General features: G+C 37.1%; 2 protein-coding genes across 4 annotated transcripts in view; both read right to left on the bottom strand.

Moving 5' to 3' along the window:
- Nucleotides 1-16,461, bottom strand: part of FGF10 (fibroblast growth factor 10) — a 525,855-nt gene that overhangs the window by 207,323 nt on the left and 302,071 nt on the right. The window lies entirely within an intron of this gene.
- Nucleotides 1,438-16,215, bottom strand: TMEM267 (transmembrane protein 267). Of its 3 annotated transcripts, XM_021553912.2 has the most exons (5): nt 16,089-16,215; nt 14,030-14,219; nt 12,219-12,606; nt 6,110-6,336; nt 1,438-3,121 (listed from the first exon to the last, which is right to left on the bottom strand). In XM_021553912.2, exons 3-5 carry the CDS (start codon nt 12,540-12,542, stop codon nt 3,109-3,111), a joined length of 564 nt encoding a protein of 187 aa, XP_021409587.1. In that variant the 5' UTR covers nt 12,543-12,606; nt 14,030-14,219; nt 16,089-16,215; the 3' UTR covers nt 1,438-3,108. The 3 variants fall into 3 exon arrangements, with proteins under 3 accessions (XP_021409587.1, XP_021409584.1, XP_021409585.1); XM_021553909.2 differs by having other exon boundaries at nt 1,438-6,336; XM_021553910.2 differs by lacking the exon at nt 16,089-16,215 and having other exon boundaries at nt 1,438-6,336; nt 14,030-16,082.

Below are 16,461 nucleotides of genomic sequence, written 5' to 3'. Positions count from 1 at the left end.
CAAACCACAACCATACTTCCACAAAAAGACCAGGAAATAACTGAGTGTTTGTATCTACATATTGTATACAGCTACATGAACAAGATAACACAGATGATTTTGTTGGAAATACATTCATTAAGCCTTACTACTCGAATCTTATGGTATTCACTTGGCCCAGAAAAACCTCAAATTTTTAGAGCAGTCATCTCAAACTTTACTTCTAAATTGCTGGCAGTATTACATAAAAAGGAGGTGGTTTTGATAATCAGCAATTTGAATGGAAATGTGAAACTAGAAGCATTCTACTTTCTAAACTCCTTATGTCCATATTATGACCACTATCTTTAATTTATTTTGCACAGTTACTGTACTGAGCTTCTTTGGCTCATTTGTAAAAACTGATGTGAATGACTGGACAGCTGTTTAAGAAAATTACTCCACACCAGGTAAGAAACCCTTGCTCAATTTAATTTTTAAATGGAAAAATGAGATCAAAGTAAGACTAAATTCCTTTGGCAACATGAGAAAAGCTCCAGGGTTATTACTAATATTCCTAGGCCAAAGGAGTTATTTCTGTGGTGGATATAGTAACAGCAACTCAGCCAATTATCCCTGTAACAGTTTCATTATAAAAATCCAATTTCATGCAGATTGTTCACTCATATTTACTAAGACAAATGTTTTCAGTCTATTACTTTTGATTAAATGAATGTTTTCAAGAAGTGCCTACAAACCTACTGAATGCTTCCATCAAAAGGACAGTATAATCTCTTTTCTTGTTTTCAATATTCTGAAGATTTCCTTGCACTAAAATGTTTCTGCTAAGTTGTAGTATGGCTTGTTTTCCCCAGGCACTGAGACAAACACTTCTCCTCATTCCAGGAAAAGCCAATACAAAATTGGCTAAACAAAAGGAAAATTACTATATTGTTGGGAAGGATGGGTAAATATAATAATTTATAAATAATACAGCCAGGATGAGAATGGTCCTCCCTGCTGGCTGGACAATGCCCTTGCCTACGGATGGGTCCAGGGGTCAAGTGGACTGTTCCATCTCACCCCCCAAAATGTATGGTTCACCCTGCACCTGTACCCTCCCTAAAACATCAAGTGCCTGTAACCCCATTGGCCTGAGCCTTGTTCCAGCCCACCTTGAAGCCCCGAGGGGCTCCGAGGGGTCACACAGCCTCTTGGAACTTCCCCTCCTCTTGGATCTTCCCCCTCTTAGGACCTCCACCCTGTCCTAGAGCATCCTTTTGCCTCTCCCCTCCCCCATCCCCTCAAGCCTCGCCACGTGCTGTGTCTGGCAGCTCCAAGCAGGACCTTTCTGCATCCCTAATAAACCTGATATCCCAAGAGCAGCTTCCAGAGATCTCTCCTCTCTATTCACCTAAACCGTTCTGGAGCGCAGCTCACCCTACATTATATGAACACAGAAGGAAGGATATGTATGTATCAGTGTGTGATATATATATTTACATATACATAGATGTATATATATATGCATATACAAAAACACAAGTACTGTTTAACAGAATGTTTAAATAAGAGGAAACCATTCTACAATACAGCATTCAAATATACAATTTGAAAATATAAATTCAAAAATTCAATGCAGAGAGTGTAAAATTTGGGAAATTTTAAGAACGAACTGAAGGCACCTGCTTTGTGATGAACACAAAGGGTACTTCCATTTGACAGCTCTTCTTTTGCTTCAATGCAAGGTCTGCCTGTAACAGGGAAACAAAACTTAGTTTGTGGGCTCAAAATTTCTTCTGTCCTGAATAAATTTATATAATTGACAGAATATAGATTGGCTCAATTACACAAACAGACATGTACTCTTCTGATGCATTTCATCACTTAGCTTCATCCTAACAGTAATGGAAAAAAACCATGTGTCCAAAATTAACTGTGTACTAATATGTCCTTCAGACTGAGTTTTAACCCCTTCTCTCTCTTTGTGGAACTTTATTTCCATTAGCGGAGAAAGTCAATATACTTAGCATCATTTTCCTTGGGACATGAGATCAATTATGAGTAATTCGCTTACCAATATCTAATTAAGGGCACATGATATAATATATACTGCACTGTAGTAAAAAGTGATACCAACAATTAGGTGAAAATACAGATTTGATTTTAAAGTAGAATACAAAGCTATAGAAAACACGTTCACACATTCTGTTAAGGCCACTAGGCAATTAGGAGGAATTTTATCTTATTTCTCCACAACTGGGGAGAAGAAACAGTCTAACATCTTTCTTTAACTTGGGCTATTAGTACCTATTTTTTACAGCAAAAATCCATCAAAGCAAGAAAAAATAAACCACGCAGTTCTAACAAAGTAAGTCACAAAAACCCAAAACTTTGTTCAACTTTTTAAGTTCAACTTGAAAATACATGGAAAATTTTTAGATTGGTTTATTAAAAGAATCGCTGAAAAAACTAACATTTTAGTGATATGTATCATACATATCTATGTATCATACATTGTGCACAACATCATTAGCTTGACTTGGCAAGCCATGTTTTGTGCAATTCACCTGCTTTTTGTATTTTACACTTACCTGTTACAGTAATGCATGCAGTAAAGCACAAAGTCATTATACTTTTAGTATCTTGATTTATTTTTGTTATGGTTTTGCTAGACATGGTGTTGATGCATAGCTGGAAACATCAGTGAATTTGAAATGCACATGAAACACTGATAAGGAATTGTTGGGCAATTTACCTGTAGCAGGCAGGTGGTGGGTAAGGAGGTGTAGCAGGATGCTCTGCCTGGATGGCAGTAAAGCAGCAGGAATAATGCCCTGTTTGCAAAGTTATCAACTGTGATTTGAGGAGGGGGTTGTCCTGGTGCTTTTGGTGCTCAATAATGCTGAAACCAGCCTGATTTATCAATCCCAGAGCTAAACACTCTTGACAGAAAGGTGAAGCTGTGGCAGACCTGGTAAAGTACTGGATAAAGCAACAAACAAGTGGTACTATTAGTACTGCTAACTTATCTGAAGATGTTGAACTGACACAGCTGGCCTGGAAATCTTCCCATTTATTAATTAGTGGGGAGGGTCTTCCAACAATTTTTCTGGAGATTCCTTCCTTGAATTGGGATTTGATTCAAGGTTACACCTCAAAGCTGAAAGAAAGAGATTTGCCCACAGTCATTGGTATGGGTGAGTAAAATCAATCTCTACTTCATAATTTCTTTTGCTCCCTTGGATATAATTGCTTCAATATTGCTTCAAAAATAGTGGACTGAACTAGACTAGTAGTTATAGCTACCTACACTGTGTAGTAAATAATTCTGATTAAGATCTTTTAGTCTCATCATTATCATAGTAAGTTATAACTCTAATAATAACTCTAATTTATTTTTATGTAGGTACTTCTGGTTTGTCATCCTTAATCCTGTGGGACAAAGCTGTGAAAAGGTTCAATTAATCCATCAGCATAAACCACTGACAGGGTCTGGGCTAAGGCTGGATCCAGCTGCACCCAGAGGCCTCTATGAGGAGTTTAGAAAGCAAGAGGGCACTGTCTGTGCCTTGTGACTCAACGAGGGGGGGCTTCTCTATAATCTCTGTAGCTCCCACTCTGCCCAGAACACACAGGCTGAAACACCTAACTTCCCCTTTGTACTCTACCCTGGCACCCACAAATTACAGCAGTACATGCCACGTGTCAGTTTACCTTGAAAAGCTGCTGATGGCCTCAGCTAAGGCTGCCTAAATGTCAGGTTGAGGTGTGAGACTGCCATGTCTATCTGCAGGGAAAGAAGTCATGGTACAAAGTACTTGCTACTTTCCCCAACATGTGTCTGACTGGGGTTCACCTATTGCTGTGTCTAGATCTAGACATAATGAGAATGAAAATACATAGTTTTAAACTACTGAAGATGTACCCATTAACTGGTCCTTAAACATAACTAGAACAGTAGAGTACTGATCTTAAGGACTGTGGGTAGACATACAGTTTCCAGAAATGCTACAGCTACAGTCTGAAAGTGAGAAAGTGTAATTCTATACGTTGCTCCTATATACATTTCCCTTTGCCAATAATCTAGATAAAGCACAAAATTATATAAATATTATACCATGAAACAAGAATACAGAAAATTTTCTACATGGGCTTCAGTGTTAACCCCTTGCACAAAATTTATTCATTATTGGCATTCTGTAGCCAATAATGCAGTTTAACATACAGGATAGAAGTAAATGAGTGAGCAATGCTCCTCTAGTAAACCATCATGCCTTTGGATGAAAACCAATTTCGATCTGAGGGCTCTAAAGGAGGACACTTCTTATGCTATTTCTGGAAAACTCTAAAGGACAGAAATCCACAGCATGAGAATAACTCTCTAAGGAATGTTTTGCTCTTTCAATCTTTCCAACAAAGAAACCTTATATTAATTTTATAATAAAGGCTAGACAGGCCCACTGTACTATCAGACAAGTTTGTGTTGGCATACATTTATAACATGAAGAACAGACAGGACTGGGATTATTCTTCTGGCATAAAGACACACCTTAAAGAGGTGCAACATTTTCCATGATTAGCATAGAATGCTGCAAAGAGCCTTAAGTATTCTGCAGCCAAAGAAAGTTTCTGGTACTCATTACAACAGGCATGTCATTTAATACTTTTTTTTTACACTTTATTCTAATATACATTTAATAATGTAAATGTACACATCATGTAAACCCTTACACCTCTTGGTAACCTAAGTTAAACACATGCTACCTTATACATGCAGTTCCATAAAAATGATCCCCTTTGACAGCTATTCATCACAAGCTGGAGTAGTTAAGGCCCCTTTCTTTAATGGGCAGTGAATAAAAAATTTAAAAATTATTTATAGACATTCTCAGCCAGTACATCATAAACTACACAAGTCTAGACAATCTTGTCTAGTTAGACAAGACCAGACAACTTTTAATTTGGGACTCTTTCTGAGAGATGTCTATAAATGAAAACTGAATAGTCCATAGTGCAAATTACTACCTCATAAACTGCAGCATAATAACACTTTCCTTATGGATCTTCTTTATGAGGAAATTTATATTTCTGTATTATAACAGCACTAATAATAATAATAACAATGCATTTTATTTTACACTTATGAGGATGATATTGCACTTAATAGAAAATGCTTTACTGAGTAGTAATGTCTTTAAGCAAACCTGTGTTACAAGCAATTTTTATTTTCTTGTGTCTCCCTGAATCTTCACATGATTCTTAAATATTTACTAAAATTCCTTGGTTCCAAATTAAACAGTATTCATAATTAGTGTATTTTAAAAAATTAAACAATTTGGCCAACACACCATAATACTATAACTGAACTGTCTACTCCTTTCTAATTGTGAAGCTAGTAATTATCTGCAAATTTAGTAACATGCAACTACAGGGAGACATACAATTTAGTAAAATACTCTGTGATTACAGGTTCAAAGAGGTGTGGATAGATAGTGTGAAATACATGTGGTATTTCTTTTAAAATGGTTGAATACAAGAATCTAGCAGGACTGCTAACATATTAATATATTTGAAAGGCTGAGGGATTTTTTTTTTAGAATTGCCATACATTATTAATACCTAGCATTTATATAGAACTTCACATTTTTAAAGTGCTATACAAATACTATCTGGATGAAATGTATTCTCCAGAGGCAGGATACAAATCCAAAGTGAATGGTGATCAAATGAATGGCACCATAACAGTAAAATGTAATGTAATTACTACAGAGAAGAACTAAGTAAGTTATAATCAGCTCACTATACCTGAACTATCATGGAAGACCACACACTGTACAAGGAAAATGTACACATATAAAATTATTATCATTCACTAAATAGGTTCTATGGCCACAAGGAATTGACACAAGAGCTGTAATTGGTTCCACAACCTTAAAATGCCTAATTCAGAAGGTGTAGGAAACACAAAGAAACCCTTCAGTGACAGACAGGCAGGTCATTCCATGTGCTAGCACAAACAACCTTAAAAAGCCATTATTCCTATACATCAATGCGGATTCCATGTTTTATGGACATTAATTCTCTAGTGCCCGTTAAATACATAATAAATGAACACAGATGAGGTAAAGATGCTGTAATTGCCACATACAGCCAATATGGCAAGGGAGGAGTTTTTCCAAACGGGCAGATCCAGAGGCCATGACGAACCCCGTCACGGACATGATGAGAAGTCCAGGATATGAACAACATCCACGGAAGAAAGCACCACGAGTCCTTAAGCCTGAAAAGCTGCATGATAAACTTTAATGTCAGAGCCACCACAGGAATCACAGTAGAACAATGAAGAAGTGGTCTCCGTGGAAGAGTCAGAGCAGCCTGAAGAAGAGAAAAATATTACAACCAATGGCTACAACAGTGACAAGAGAAGAAAAGTTTCATGAGTGTTTAGAGATGCATTGTCAGGTAACTTAAGTGGAAGCAGAAAGAAAAACATACTGTTCCTTTCCATTGCACTTAATTTAAAGCCAATTTTATGCATGAGAGTTGTCTGCTGCCCAGGCTCTACTGTATGATACGAATCATGCATCTTACTACATACTATCATCAGCAAAACAGGAAGGGAGAGGGATGAGGAATCCTGTTTGTCACAGTCAGGTGGTACCAAGGAACTTGTATAATCTGCTGCACTGATTATATGTATTTAATTTCAAGACAATTAAAAGGAAAACAACCACGCAATACACTTGAAATATTTAGTATGTTTTACTTGAAATAAATCATGTGCTTTAATGGCATTTACTCCCAAAAATACATCTTGTATTTGACTACAGTTGTAACCTGTAAAGTTAGTTTAGTTGCACAGTGTTTAAAACACAAAAGTAATTTTCAATAGGACAAAAATATTGGCAAAGTTACATGTATTTTGATCACCTTGAGACAGTATTCTTCATAGACAGGCAAAACAAAGTTCATAAACCAAGATCTGAAACATTTGTGACTGGGGTTTTATATCAACAACTTGTTTAACAGTAACTCAGTTAAAAGCTTGATATTTGGTTTTAGTAAGGTGAATATCTAGCTAGTGAGATTAGATTTAGCCATTTTAAGAAGTGATAATGTCTATTGAATATACATGTCTGAGAAGGTATTCTGTGCTTATACTCATTAGCAACAACACAATTCAAACCCATTCAAAAATACCCACGTAATGGTATTTTGGATTTCTGTTTGACAAATAAGTAGATTATTGTATCTGTAAGTGCAGGAGAAACAACAGCACGCTACCAGAAGGTCCACAGAAGTGCTGATGTGATATTCCTTGGCTCAATTCATTATTGGGGGACACTCAGAAAACCTGTAACAAGGCCCCACAGATATAAGGTGACAGTGTATCTTTGCTGGGTTGGACACATCCCTCACTGCACCTACTGCAGAAGGCAAACAAAGTATCTCTAACCTGTACATTCTTCAGATGTATTACTCTTTGCAGGATTCAACCGCAAGAGGGCCGGACAGTGGGACTCTGGAATAGGTTTATCACGTTCATGCATAATTTAGATAACTGCATGGAACATTATGGTCTCTGCAAGGAAACTGATGTTGCCTTAGCCAGTTTATTAACTGATTAGAGATGGGAAGTTATGGGCTACCTTGAAATACAACAGGTCATGCTTTAAACCACAACCTTAAAAGGCTTGCAGGAAGCTTTGTTCTATTAGCTTCCCACCACATGATTGTCCGTGACTCCTGATCAGGTAATGGGATTTAAAAGCTCACAAATGCAACAATTTTTAACTCTTAATGTTGTGGACCCATTTCCTTTAAGTTGGAGCAAAAGATGTATTTTCTTCAACTTCAGATCTCTTTCACATAAGCAGATCGTTCATGGATTAAGGTAGAATAATCTTGTGATGGTGAAACTGTTTATCACCTGCCTTACAAAGAATCTGATTTTTCTAACTGTCAATAAGAGGCTCAAAAGTACATACTAATTTAATTTTGAAAAAAACGGAATAGTGGTATGTTTTGGCATATAATCTATTGACTGGCCTCTACTTCTGCATTTTGAAAAAAAAAGCAATACTGAAGTCCAAATTAGTTTTTTTCCTCTGGCCTATTAAGATTATATGCCAACAGCAACACAGTGAGTAAGGAAAATTTTAATGTTACTAATGTACTCAGTTTATCATATTGGTGCCAAGGTGATGCTTAAATTCTTTCCATATAAATTTCAGATGGCAGGGTTCTTAATATAGCAAACCTGAGTATTCAATTTCAGCAAGAGAAGGTCCTAATCTGTAACTGCAGTACAGCCATCAAGCTTCTGATATGCTGTTGTTCAAGGTCTGAGAGAACAGTCTGTTTCCTGTTTTACATTCTGTGACTAAAGGAACTTACATCCTTGAGTTGACAAACCCTGAAGACTGACAGGTAGTTCTGTTTGCTAATATAAGCTGCTATACTCTCTTTCTCCTAACAGGCAAACTTGTTTGCCTTTAGAAAGCACCAGATCTTTAAAAAAACCCCAAAACCCACAAAAAACCAAAGAAACAACAACAAACAAAACAAAAAAATCACTGCAAAATACCAGAAAATCAAGCCTTTTCCATGTTAAACTTGCTGGAAAAAGTAGCAAACAGAATTTATTTGTAAATGACCTTTTCAATTTGCCTATATATGCAATCAGATGCAAGATCATCTTGCAGTTGCTGCTCCTCCAGCCTCTTTCACTACAATGAGCAGCTGGAGACAGGAGACAATAATTGCACGCAGAAGAACCCACGCAAATTTTCTGCTTTAATGCTCATGGTGACACCATGGATGTTATGTAACAACAGATGCTCCCTCACTGATACTCCAAGATGCTTCACAAGCCCAAAGTCTTTAGTTCATAGTAACATATTCAATGTAATATATAATAGTAATATTAACAATATAGTAACATATCCAATGCTACATCAATTGTGCTTGTGCAAAGCTTAATCTCTAGTTCCAGAAATGCTTCTGTATGGCCCAGATTAATCAGGGGTGGCACATTTCCCAGCAGTGTTATGTATATTTGCCACTGACTACATGTTCTACGCTTCTAAAATTTGGTGAGTCTTTAGCAACAAGACAGCAACTTCTGTGTGTCTGTTCTGCAACATGAGTGTCTGGGTTACAATCCTGGTGGAGTCTGGGAGCAGCCCATCATGTCATACCAGCACTCCTGACTGACAACAGGCTGCAGGAGTAATCAGTGAGACAGGTTCTTCTGTACTTGTGTGCACAGTGAAAACCACGTGGAGCACAAAGAACTACAAATTCCAAGTAGTGGAGTCATTGTAGACTTCATACTTGTTGCAAAAATAATGTGGGCAAAAGGTCAGATCACGTGGTACTCAGTACACAAGTATTTATCAGAGCAAATATACAAATACCACAGGTGACTATTTACCCTGAATACTGCAGAAAAATAATGATAACCATGAAAAACAGACCAATGGCCAAACAATCCAAGTGCTGAGTGGCATCAGCAGGAATAGAAGTAGGTGACTAGAGTAGTGTGAAGGTAGCAATTGGAGGTAGAAGGCAGCACCGCCTTGTGCTGCATAGAAAGATTACTCCAGAAAAAATAACTCGTCATCAGATTTAAAAGTGATAATGATGAGCTTTATAGGTGATTGTGTACAGTAATGTGAAATATACTATTGGTACAAATTAGCAATAGTGGTGTGGTTGGTTAATTAGACTTATTAATTTATTAGTTATTTAGTAATGTGTTGCAAAAGCAGTAAACATGTTAGTCTCTTAAAGCAGTTACTCTCAACCATGCAATTTAAAGATAAAGAATGGGACTGTAACTACCAAATATGTAGTGAAAAAGTATTCCATGAAGCAATAAATAATATAGGTGACAGCTTGAAATTATGCCAAGAAACTGACAGGCACATCATATTAAGCCAACGAAAGAAAAATTACATATTGCAATCAGATCTATCTGGCCAAAGAAGAAAGGTTTATGGGGATTACGTTACATCACAAACCAAAGGGACTCTGATGGAACTACAAGAAGAAAAAACCTGTAACAGATTATGATTCTTTTTTAATAGGACAGAAGCATTGTATATTTGTGCCATTGAAAGGAATTAAACTATAGTATTTACCTCAAATGGAGTCTCACCTAAAATACTACTGATGGTTTTGGACTGGACCCTTTAGAGGTAATTTAGGCAAAAATGCAATACATAGGAGAGAGGAAAAATAGTATGAGATTTAGAAAACATAAATTTATTTCCTTAAGATTTTTTTTTTAAAGTAATTTAGTTGAGAAGGGAGCCTTTGCAAAGCACATTGGCTTTGCAAATTTTAATGATGCTTTTGCTCTAAGAGTCAAGAGACCTACACCAGATTATTTCCTTTATTAGCCCACTTAATATATGGAATGTTTTGTGCTGCTGATTTGAAAAACATTTTGGGGGAGAGCACAGAAATCAGCTGTCTTCTGCTAAAAAAAAAAAAAAAAGAAAAAAAAAAAAAAAAAAAGTTAAACAACAAGAGAACTACATCTAACTGTCATCAGCAGTTAGAAAATGAACTGCTATCTGCTTGGGAACTAAAACAACACAAGAAGAAATTAAGTCACAAAATTACAAAAATTTACTTGGTTTCACATAGTAGGGATAGGCTAAGCTACATAAACGTTCCCCATCATGGAAGGTGTAAGGATATTTAACCTTGCCTCACTACCAAGTGGCAGGTCACCTCCCAGTTCCATAACACAATTCAACAGTCCACTTCTCAAACTGACATCGGTGAGGTGTGACATCTAGCGGTTGTAATTGAGAAAAACACTAATAATCATCTCAAATGCATGAAAAAGCAGCGTTAAAATTTTAATACTTTCTAATAGCTAGCCATTCATTAACTTGCATTCGCTGATTTTAAAATAAGAAAAAACAGATGAGAATAATTAGAGATAAGGAGTAGATAAATCCTATGCTATATTGTTATTCAGTAATAATATTATATGATCCATTAATCAACCAAGCTAACTTTCCTTTTCTTTACATAGTCTTATAATTGTACAGCATTTCCACATATAAGAAGCACAGAAAAGGGGAGAACTAGGGGTTGCTTAGGGGAGAATGATGCCAGGGACCAGGATATGCCGGAGCCCAGCTGTCCATGCAGCAAAATGGTGGTCAGTGGTATCCTGGACTGCACTGGGAATGTGGCCAGCATGTTGAGGGACCCAGTTCTTCCCTTTCTCCTCAGCATTGGTAAAGCCAAGAGGGGAAAACTGACCAAATGCATAAATAAGAGGCATCTTTTCTCTACAATAAATAGTGATACTGTACGTAAACAAAAACTATTTTTCCATTGTAAGTCTGATTTTTACATCTCAGCTAAAAGCAATATTTGCCTCTTGCACTTAGCTGTCACCTAAATATTTTTAAAAATTGATAAACCTTTGTTATTCTTTACTTACATGAATATAAAAAACAGGATTTCCTTCCCTTCCCAGCAAACTAGAGGAAGAAAACTACTGGAAAAGAGTGCCATATTCTCAGTAAGATTAGAGAATAATCTTATTGAGAAACTCTGTCCTAACAAGCAGTTCTGCAAATAGATGATAATCCATTCACTTCTTTAGAGGAGCCAATTCACCTTTTAATTTTATTAATAAGCTGATACTTGCTTTCCTACTATTTTTTGGTTTGGGCTTTTATTTTTTTTTTCTCAATGAAATGTATTTAAATGCAAGTCAGACTGCCTTTTTAAATGTGACAGCTCACATATAGCTTGTTTGTAGGAGAAATACCTAGAGCTGGCTAAAACCAATGTATTACTCATAATGACTCAATTAAATTAAACAGAAGCTCTATCATTTATGTTTCTGATATTTCTACCCCACATTTCAGATATTTCTAACCCTTACTGTAAAGAGAAGTGGAATAATCCACCTCATCCAAAAAAGTGTGCAAGGCAGCACTGCACTCCTTAAGCTGGATAACAAAGCAACTACATGATATATGTAGAATAGCATGTACATGTGCAAAACTCTCTTTTTTCCTTTCTAAGAAGCAGAACCTGAACACTAGATGTAAAATATTTTTATGGCTTTTAAATTTGTAACAACTGCATAAAAACATAACTCCTGTATATCTATGAAATGTATTTTATTAAATTATCAATGGATTTTTTGTCTAGGACATTGTAGAAGAACAACAACATAAACAGTGATAAATTAACAAGTTACTGATCTGTTGACTTACCTTTAATGACAGAGATCCAGCAAGAAAGAAGTGGTCCACATCAATGACAGAGGCAAGGAAACCAGCCAGAGTGACCTCAGTGAAGTCACTTTTTTTCCTGAGTCCAATCACTATCGCCCAGGACCACATCCCCAGTATACCATGCACTGCATTATCAGATAAGGCTCGGAGCCAGTCATTTTGCTGAATGAAGGAAAACTGCAGGAGTCTGTCTGCTACAAAGCAGAATATCCCCAAACCTAGACTGGAAATAACTGATGCTGTGCTGAAAGTCTGGAGAAGAGCGTGGGCCTTTTCAGTCTCAGATGCCATGACAAGAACCATGTTGCAGCACACAAAATATCATCAGGATACACACTGTGCATTGTCCTTTGTATCGTCAGCTGTTCTGTAAATGTCAGAGATCAGAAAGAAAACTATTAAACAAAGAAAATCCATTTGCACAAAACATTTGCTACCACAGCTACAACTGGGCACTAAGACCCTAAATACAGTGCTTGCATTTAACATTCCCAGGGAATTTTTTATTTCGATTAGGTTATTGACTTGAACACCACAGCTCTGAATTAAAACACCTGCCCTGTTTTAATTAGAATGAGCACAAGTAACATGGAGAGCTCTAATACCACTTATTGAAATCTTAAATATTACAAAATAATTTGAAACTTCTCTATGATAATACACTGCATGTGTTTCAAGATTCCTTCTGATCTTAAGTACATTCTTTAATCCAATGAAATACTTAACACTGTAATAACAAAAGATTAAGTTTGGAGGATTCTTGAGACGAGACTGATGCTCAAAATCCCAGATTTCTCTATAAAACAACTGTTAAAATTCAGTTTTCAATCTATAATCCAAACCACTCCTTTAATTTACATTCTTTGCTAATTTATGTAGTATTCCCCTGTTAACCTTTCCTGAGAAATGCCTTGTTTCGTTTGGAGATTGGAATGTAGAATAAACCTTAAGGAAACCAAATCCACTAAAGTATCTTCATTATTTATAATAAACACAAAGACAATAACCATTTAGTCAAGCAAAGTAATCAAAACCATCTCCTTACAGAGCAAAACTACCTAAGCTTTTCCTCAGCATGTGCTCTAGCAGAGAAGTTGGCTGGTACTTTTAGGATTTTTCTATTGTCTGCCACATTACCTTCACAACTCCTCTTTTCGCAAGAGAAGTTCTGACCCAGCTGTTATACTAGTCTTTTTGGGAAGTTATACAGACAGTTTTAAAGCCTATATCCTGCCTAAAAATGGATACTTCCCATGAGTTTGCCATTTTTGTGCAATGTATTAAATCTTGACAATCCTTCTTTATTAGGTAAATTCTTATTCTGAAGGGCCTTTTTGAATGTATTAAGACTTTCTAAGCTGACACACAACAATTCATGATTTTAAACATATTATAAATATCACAAGACATAAATGTTTCTTCCAGGTTATTTACATTCCTGTCTGTTGTAGAATTATCCACAAGACAGAACTACTGTCAGCCTCTGTAAGAAAAGAAAAAGCCCACTGAATAATTTATTTAGAAAACATTTTAAAAAGTAAAAGAGAAGAAATGTATAGACATTTCCTGAAACAATGTATTTCCTGAAACAATGGAAGTGCTGTTTTCTGGTGGGTGACCTTATGCTACACAGGACATTGCTGAATAAATCCAATTTCTAAGGAAAAAAATGGCAATCTCTTCACAAATGTTTCTTCTACATGGCCATCATGTCAGATTGGATTTAATTTAAAATTACCAAAAAGGCTGTGTAAGAATCCAATCTGCGAAGGGGTGGTGTAGCAACATACCTTTAGAAAGCACACCAGTAATCAGAATCAAACTTCCTCTGTGACTAGGAGAACATTTTTTTTTCCATCACAGGTGCCTTACTCCAGTAGGAAATGTCTACGGTCTATACCTCAGGGCTGAGCCTCTGTACTTTCTGAATCCAGCCTGCCCAGTCCAGTGCAGGAAATACCATACACCATTTGTTCAATCCTAAATAGAAACAAACCAGGCACCGGTAACCACTGATATTAGGCAAAACAGCATACATGAAATATGAACAACATTAAAAAAAATCCAGAAAGAATAAACATATATTTAATTAATTTTTAAACAAATATAACAAAGATAAAAGCAACTTCAGCTACGCTTTGAAGCTCTGTAAAAGAAAGCAGAAAAAAAGGCCATAAACCAAAAGAAGGGCAGAAATAAAACCAGAACATGATAGTAACTAAAAAATAGTAACACACAAAGTCCAAAAACAACTGTTCCAGTCTTCTACACAACTGCATTTCAATGGATAGAGCAATCAATTTTCATAGATTTCTTCTTGTGCCTAGAACATTCCCACCCTATGAAATATTTTTGAGTTGCATTCAGGGATCTCTTTTTAAATTCCACCCCATCACTTAGGGACCTTAGTGAATAGATAAAGACAGATCTAGAAATTCATATAGGAACAGAGGTTGATGTCAGTTCTGTGTTAGGCTTACACTTTTGCTATGGGTAGTATTAGCATGTGTTTCTTGAGCCAGAGTGAAGAGCAGGATGCAAAACTTTCTTCAGGTTAACCTTTGTCAAGAGCTATGTCCAATTGCTCTTTTTAAAACGTCTGTTTCAGTCTCCTTTTGAGACAAAAATGAGTGCTGCCTGTGTAAAAATCAACTCACATTCCCAGGTACAACAGAATTTCCCAGAATTATTCTGCAGATTGTGAGGGAAATCAGACCAGAAAAGGCAAAACTCTGGCCAACCAAAATAATCTAAAACTATACATTTTCATATAAAACTAAAACTTTTTTTTCTTCCTGAAAAATGATGCTTTTCAGGCTCTTTACAAAATAGCACAACACAGTGTCGATTTTTCCAACCTATAAATCTCAGAAAGCACTTGTGTAGTTACAATCTTGCTAAAACAGAAAAGTGGGTAACAATTCACATAAAAACGCTTATAAACCTCTGTGTGGTCAGTACAATTAACATCCTGAAGGGAAGTTCTATGTGGGTTTTATGTAAAACACAACAGCTGACAGAGAAACCCAGCTTTGAGTTGTGGTTTCCCATGACATTTTTTACATGAGACAAAACACTGAGCATAATCTCTGTCCATAGCCTCAAAATGGAATTTTGTAGATATGCTTAATTTAAGGAAATTATCCGAGTAATTTTATATGAACACACAGTTAACACTTTAAATTACTGTCAGAAGAAGATATTTAGATCAAAACTGTAAATATACTTTTGGGAAAACAGCTAAGAGGCCATGGTGCATGAGCAGAACAAAAATCAAATGGCTAAAATTACCACTTAGAAATATTACTCTGCATAATTTCTCCCCAGTTTTGCACGACGCTATCAGATACGTGAATACATAAAGGAATTCAATGCATGCAGTTAGGATCACAGAATCAAATAGGTTGGGCAAGTCATCCGAGATCATCAAGTCCAACCCACTACCAAACAACACCCTGCCAACTAACAGAATTATGCATTCTAGACGAGAAGTTAAAAGACTTGTAATTCCTTACAATTCTATAATCTCCTAAACCCCTTGTTATTTGATACTGGGTGTTAGTTTATATGTTTAAAACTGCATGAAGCAGAACTAAGACACCAGCTCAAACCTTTAGTATAGTCTCACGGAAAAGGAGATCCCAGCCTATCTGTGAACAACTGATAGTGCCAGCATTTTTGGGTCAGATAATTATAACACATTATTGGAGTGATCATGCAAATATTTTTGAGCCAGACAATTGCAACGCGTCATGCGGTGATCTAGCAAATATCTTTAGGCCAGATAATTATAGCGCATTTTTGGGGTTGGAGAGGGCAAAAGCCCAGAAGGAAGCGGCAGGATCCTACCAAGACGCTGAAGAACAAACTGAATTAAACCCATGAGGACATCAGCCTGCCCAGCCGGGATCAGCGGGAGGCCGGGCCCGGCGCTGAGGGCCCGCAGCCCCGGCAGCGCGGCCGCCCCGCGGCGGGCGCAGCGCCGCAGCCGGCAGGGAGCATGCGCGGCCGCGGAGCACGCTGGGGCCCGCCCCGGCCCCGCCCGCCGGGCGAGGGGCCGCCGCGTCAGGCGCCGCCGCGTCAGGCGCCGCAGCCTCCGCCCTGTTGCACGGGGTCTGGAAGTGCTGGCAGGGAAATCCATTATGAGCGTTTAGTCTCTCGTCACGAAGGACACGGTGCACCCGTCACACACCACAGAGCCAGAGAAGTTTCTTCTGCCCTC

This window comes from Lonchura striata, chromosome Z (assembly GCF_046129695.1).
Source record: "Lonchura striata isolate bLonStr1 chromosome Z, bLonStr1.mat, whole genome shotgun sequence".
Lineage (NCBI taxonomy): Eukaryota > Metazoa > Chordata > Aves > Passeriformes > Estrildidae > Lonchura > Lonchura striata.
Note: the sequence above shows the minus strand (reverse complement) of the source record. Positions and strands in the feature narration are given on the sequence as shown.